General features: G+C 34.6%; 1 protein-coding gene across 1 annotated transcript; it reads left to right on the top strand.

Moving 5' to 3' along the window:
• Positions 1-2,871: 2,871 nt before the first annotated feature.
• On the top strand, positions 2,872-3,417 carry LOC104647109 (uncharacterized). Its single transcript, XM_010321687.1, has one exon. It carries the CDS (start codon positions 2,872-2,874, stop codon positions 3,415-3,417), a length of 546 nt encoding a protein of 181 aa, XP_010319989.1.
• Positions 3,418-6,321: the final 2,904 nt, after the last annotated feature.

A 6,321-nucleotide genomic window follows, 5' to 3' on the forward strand; every position in this document is an offset into this window, starting at 1 on the left:
AGATTGCCTTTGAAATTATGTGTATAATGATAGGGTTGAGTCTTGGTTATTTCGACATGACTAAAATGATTCTATATTGGTTACAATGATAATGTTATTATAGTATATAGCATGATTTGAAGATGTTAGGTTCGTTTCTAAGTGCTTCTAGAATTACTTGCATGAAGAGTTAAAGGTGAAGTATGTGGTGTCTTCTCTTTGTTTACTTGTGTCCTTTGCTTGATGTATATATGATTATCAATATGTTATGTATTGATTTAGGGTGTTAGAACTCTTAGTGTTGAATATATGAATGACATATGACCTTAATAAACTTAAGAGAGTCTTTCATGTGAAAACCTTTACTTAGTGGTAGTTGAGATTTTTAAAGTTGTAGGCCGTAATGGTATCCTTCAAAGTAAAAGAATGACAGACTTAAGGTTAATTGGCAGGAATGAAATCATATTAATCCTTACGAAAGTCATCATGAACTTTTTGTCTCCATTGTGAGGTAGCCCTAGTGGACCTTCTTTGGTAGGGTAAATATAATTGAGTGATGAACTTGTAATGGAACCTTTTATGTGAACCAAATATGTGAATTACTCAATGAGAAAGAGGACTAGAACCGAGTGAGTATTGTATGGGGAAGTTGTTCTACTTAAAGAGTGAGACCAGATTACAAAGTCTTCCCTTCATATTCCTTAACCGTGTGCCTACATGGGATGTATCTAAGTTCTATCCTTGGCAAGTAGAACAACCTCATATGAGTAGGTATAGAGCTCCGGATTCCATGTCTTGATATCATGGTCTATGTCGGCTATTGCATATTCTTATCATATGGAATACCTATTAACATTAGAGAAGCTTATGAGGTTTACGTGGTGGTATAGGATGCTATCTAGACATTGGACAATATGTTGTGACGATGTTACTTGAAGTTCCTAGGTCTTCTTTAAGGTTATTACTCCAATGACCTTTATGTGATGTATGAGTCTAAATTAACTACAGAACTAATGTCTTAGGTTATGAAGTATGTAAATGAATAAGTACCTAATCTAAAGTGACTTAAGGATTCCTTAGCTAAAGTGTGAAGAGGGCTTAAGAGATGATCTCTTTTTATCTCATCTTTGGAAGTCTTGAAGATTATTCTAGTTAGGGAAGCAGTTACTATGGACTCTATCTTCTTGATTTACTTAAGTAGGTCTTTTAATAGTCTTTGGAACGAGAATGTCATATAATCTATGTGTTGTTGTGTTAAGTAAGAATGATTCTATTATAGGGAGTCTATAGGATCTCTCAAGTGTGTGTAAGGGATTATATGGGCGGTCTCTTCACAACATATTCAAGGGAGACTTAGAGTCCCCTTTGATAGAATAATCTTACCTTAATGTTTATGATGCTTCGTAAGTGTATATTTGACTCATTATATGTAATCTCAAAGGTCTTTTAGGAACATCTAGAGAGGGTGTATGGGCAGTCTCTTTTTGTGTGACTTATGTGAATCGTAGGGTAGGTATAAGTGAGAAGATTACATGCTAAAGGGTTTCTAAAGTTAACAATAAGTAACTTCATTGTACAGTGAAATAATTCACTATAATAGTGAATGAGGTTACTTTAAAGTGACCTCTAAAATTATTATTTTTTCTTTGAATAATATCTTATGTGTTTCTAAGTTGTTAAATGGTGTTCTTATGATTATAATATGATTTCTAAAACAAAAGATGCATTGTTTCAGTAAATGTCCATTTTCATGATTTTATGCCTAATTACATACTTAATACAACTGGTTGTACTAACTCATACTTTTATCTATCAATATAGTTCTTGGTAGGTGAAGAGATTTTGGGAAGTGAAGACTTGAACCGTAGCATCGTTCAGGGGAAGTTGAAGTATGTCCTCATTTGACTCGAGGGCATATATGTCTTTTATGTTTTCAATTTGAAGTATTGTAATAAATTAAGTATTTTATATTCATATTTTGATGTATGGGCCGCATCCCAAGTATACTTGTGTCTTAAGATGATGAGATTGAGACTTATTATTTCCTATTGCTTTATATGAAAGAGATGTTTAAAGACTATGTTATGTTTTCTGAATAGTTTTAATTCCACACTACTTTTCACTATGTTTATGCAATGAATAATATGAAAGGTCTTATTTAGGACCTCCGAGAGGTCAAGTACGCTGATTACAATATGAGATTGTACCCTAAATTCTAGGGGTGGTCTTGGGATGTGACTAATGATGCCTCACGAAACCATGTCTATGTAGAGTCTTATTTTTAATTGTGAAGCGTGCCACTCTTATGATTGAGAGGCTATGTGATGTTTAGGAAATTTTCGCTTTACTTGGTATTCTTAAGTCATGCCTCAAGATTTTTAACTCTGTATGTCCTGTTCTTATAATCATTTTCTTGTGGATATATCCTATGACTACTAGAAGGGTAGGAACAAGAAGGGTTGAAGAGGAGATTGCCAATGTGGGAGTTCCTAGACAAAACCACGAAGCTCCTCCTCAAGCACAAGCTCTTCTAGGTTTACAAGTCCGGTCAATCCTCAGGTCATGTAGGATGGAGATATAAGGGAGGCTTTCATAAACTTAACTCAATTCGTGGCTACTAAATCTTAAGCTATCAAGACCCAAGCAAATCAAGAAGTTTCACCCCGTGGGAGTAGAAAAGCTAGTACCATGGCTTAACGTTTAAGGTACTTCACTAGGATGAACACTCCAATGTATTTTGGGTCTAAGATAAATAAAGATCCTCAAGACTTTCAAGATGAGTTTTATAGGATCTTGTAATCTATGGAAATAAGTTCAAATGAGAAGGCCGAGCTAGCCACTTATAAACTCAAACATGTGGCTTAATCTTGGTACACTCTATGGAAGAAAAATATGGCTCTGAGTGATGGTCCCATAAGTAGTGAAGTGTTTACGAGGGAATTTCTTGATAAGTTCTTCCCATGGGATAAAAGAGTGGTAAAAGTTAATGAGTTTATCAAACTTCATGAAGGAGGTATGAATGTTCAAGAATATTCTTTGAAATTCACTAAGTTGTCTAAATATGCCTCTTCTTTGGTGAATAATTCAAGGGATGAAATGAACCACTTTGCGACAGGTGTTCCCGGTGATCTTGTGGAAGAGTTTCGTGCATCAATGCTTTACAATAACATGGATTTATCTCGTTTAATGGTGCATTATCAACAAGTTGAAGAGAGTAGACTTAAGAGGAAGAATAGGGAGATCAAGAGGCCAAGTCTCTTTGAAGGAGGTATTTCTAAGGGTATGTTTGATATCCAAGACAAACCAAAATTTAAGAAAAGATTCTCCAACCATGCTCCTCATAGTTTTCCAAAGGCTAGAAAGGATAGGGTTTATAAACCTAGGCATCAAGGGGAAAAAAGTGGTGATTCACAAAATGAGAAACCAAATTGTGCCTAATGTTGTAAGAAATATATGGATAAATCTCTAGTGGGTACGGATAATTATTATGGTTGTGGAAAGCGTGGTCACATGGTGAGAGATTGTCCCATGTCCAAGACTCAAGGAATGGATATTAATAAAGCACAAGCAAGTGGTCTTAATTATGATTCTCTTGAAAAGAACCACTTTTATGCTCTCCAATCTAGGGATGATCAAGAGGATTCTCTCGATGTTGTTACAGGTATGTTTCATGTATTTTTAATTAATGTATATGATTTGCTAGATCCTGATGACACTTTATTTTTTGTAATTCTTTAATTTCAATGATTTTTGATGTGATCTCCGATGTCTGAGTCGAACCTTTTTCGGTTTCTACCCCAGTGGGTGACTCCGTTGTTTCTAAAAGAGTATATAGGAGTTGTCACATATTATTGTCCAATAGAGTCACATTAATTTATTTTATAGAACTTGACATGTTGGACTTTGATGGTATATTGGGAATGGATTGGTTATATGCTTGTTTTGCGTTGATTAATTGTAGGACAAGTGTAGTTAAATTCAAATTTCCTGATGAACCATTTTTAAAAAGGAAGGGGGAAACTCATTCCCTAGAGGTTAAATTATTTCATGTATAAAAACTTGTAAGATAACTTCTATGTGATGTATCTATCATAATGTAAGAGTCTAGAAACTTGGGTCCCGGGCTCTTCATTTTAAAGTTTTTCCCGATTACTTACCCAAAATTCCTCACAGATGGGAAATATATTTCGGCATAGATTTGATGCGGGATACTTAACCCATATCAATTCCTCCATAGTAGATGGCTTCGGCCGAGTTGAAAGAGCTAATATCTTACCTAAAGGATTTTCTAGACAAAGGTTTTATACAACAAAACATATCTCCATAGGTCTCTCCGATATTATTTGTGAAAAAGAAAGATGGGTCTCATAGATGGTGTACTGACTATCGATAACTAACCAAGGTCATTGTAAAGAATAAGTATCCTCTTCCTAGAATTGATGATTTGTTTTACAAATTTATTTTACCAGATCCAATGGGCGAGTTACTATTCAAAGACTTATTCAAGGTCGAGGTATCACCAACATAGACTTAAAGGATTTGACATTCGTAAAATGACTTTCTGAACAAGATATGGTCATTATGAGCTCTTAGTTATGTCCTTTGGTTTAACTAATGACTCAGCGGCTTTTATGGACCTTATGAATAAAATGTTCCAGAATTATATTGATTCATTTGTAATGTTCTATAATGATGATTTGTTTGTATATTCCAAAAGTGAGGATGAACATGTGGGTCATTTAACGATAGTATTAGAAGTCCTCACCGAGTAACAACTCTTTGCTAAATATAGTAAGGGCAAATTTTGTCTAAGATCGGTGTATTTTATTGGTCACATTGTATCTAGTGTGGGTATTGAAGTTTATCCGAAAAATACGGTGGTGGTTAGGAATTGGTCTAGATCTCTAACTCCCACCGATATTCAAAGTTTCTTGGGTTTAGCTGGGTATTATATGAGGTTTGCTGAAGGATTTTGATGTATAGATTCTCCATTGAATACCCTAACCCAAAAGAAAGTAAAGTTTGTGTAACGACCCAGGAGAAACCCTAGACGTCACACAACGTATTCGACCTCTTAGAGGTGTTATAAAAGCCTTTAGCATACCTCATTGCATTGTCATAAAAACATTAGAAAATTTAAAACTTTTTCATAACATAGAACAAGACCAAAAGTCATTTCATCGAAAACCTTTATAAAATATAATGTAAGTACTAAATATAAATATAGACATCATACAACACGACTACAACACATTAGGAACACGACCCTCATAATACAAAATCAACTACGATCTAGTACATGAACTTAAAGAAATTTTTTGACATAAAGGTCCTTGAATCTTAAAGGATACACCGGAACATGGGAATAAGAATCCAAGCATTTCATTCTTGGGAAGGTCCAAAATCAACCACCACCTACACTTTGTGTAAAAAGATGAACATGAATGGTGTTAGTACAAGAATGCACTATGTATGATAATTATGTAAAAATATGTTTTGAAAGAGAAACTCGGTTAGAAACTATGCATCATGCCTTTTTTGAAAAATTTCATGAATATTGATACAATAGGCACAACATGGACCACATACATCATCATACACGTGGAACCACTCATAATAATACATAACGCCATTTATCACATTCACGGAACATTCAAAATATAAAATGCACTACATTCCTTTTTATATTAACTCTTTTTGTCAATCAACCCTCAATAGATACTTAGTGTAATGTATTGCCTTAAGGTTACCAAAGGTGAACTTTCATATTGTCTTCATCCATCCAACCACATATTGTAAGACCCCAAAAAAATCTTAGGTGAAGCTAGATCCAAACATGGCTTTTGTAATGGTATGAGGTCCTAAAATGGTCAATAATGTGTTCTATAGGCATTGTATAAGAGTTTAAGTACATTGGGAGACAAAAATCAAGGGAAGATCAAGATTCAATGACTAAGAGACCTATATGCCTTATATGTGTTTTTATAAGTTTATGTGATATTAATGAGGTTATAAGGTTCTTAAATAAGTTATTATAGTGTATTTATGAAGTGTGTCAAGTTTCGTGAAGTTTGGAGGTCAAATGTGCAAGAACATCCATGACATTCGAAAGGTTTACCTTCAACTGACCTTGCGTGTCTATGTATGTTTCGTAAGGTTTTATGTGTTTGTTTTGGATGAAACTCATGTGGTAGGACCTAAACTTGTATATACTCATATTTGGGTTGTAAAAGTTCTTGTACGACCCCACATAGGACTCAAAAGGGGTCCCAAAAGAGGACCCCAACTTCGAGCTCAACACTGTCAGGTAGTGGCAGTCGACTAATCCAAACGATGGCCAGT

The sequence above is a fragment of the Solanum lycopersicum genome, chromosome 4, assembly GCF_036512215.1.
Source record: "Solanum lycopersicum chromosome 4, SLM_r2.1".
Classification (NCBI taxonomy): Eukaryota; Viridiplantae; Streptophyta; class Magnoliopsida; order Solanales; family Solanaceae; genus Solanum; species Solanum lycopersicum.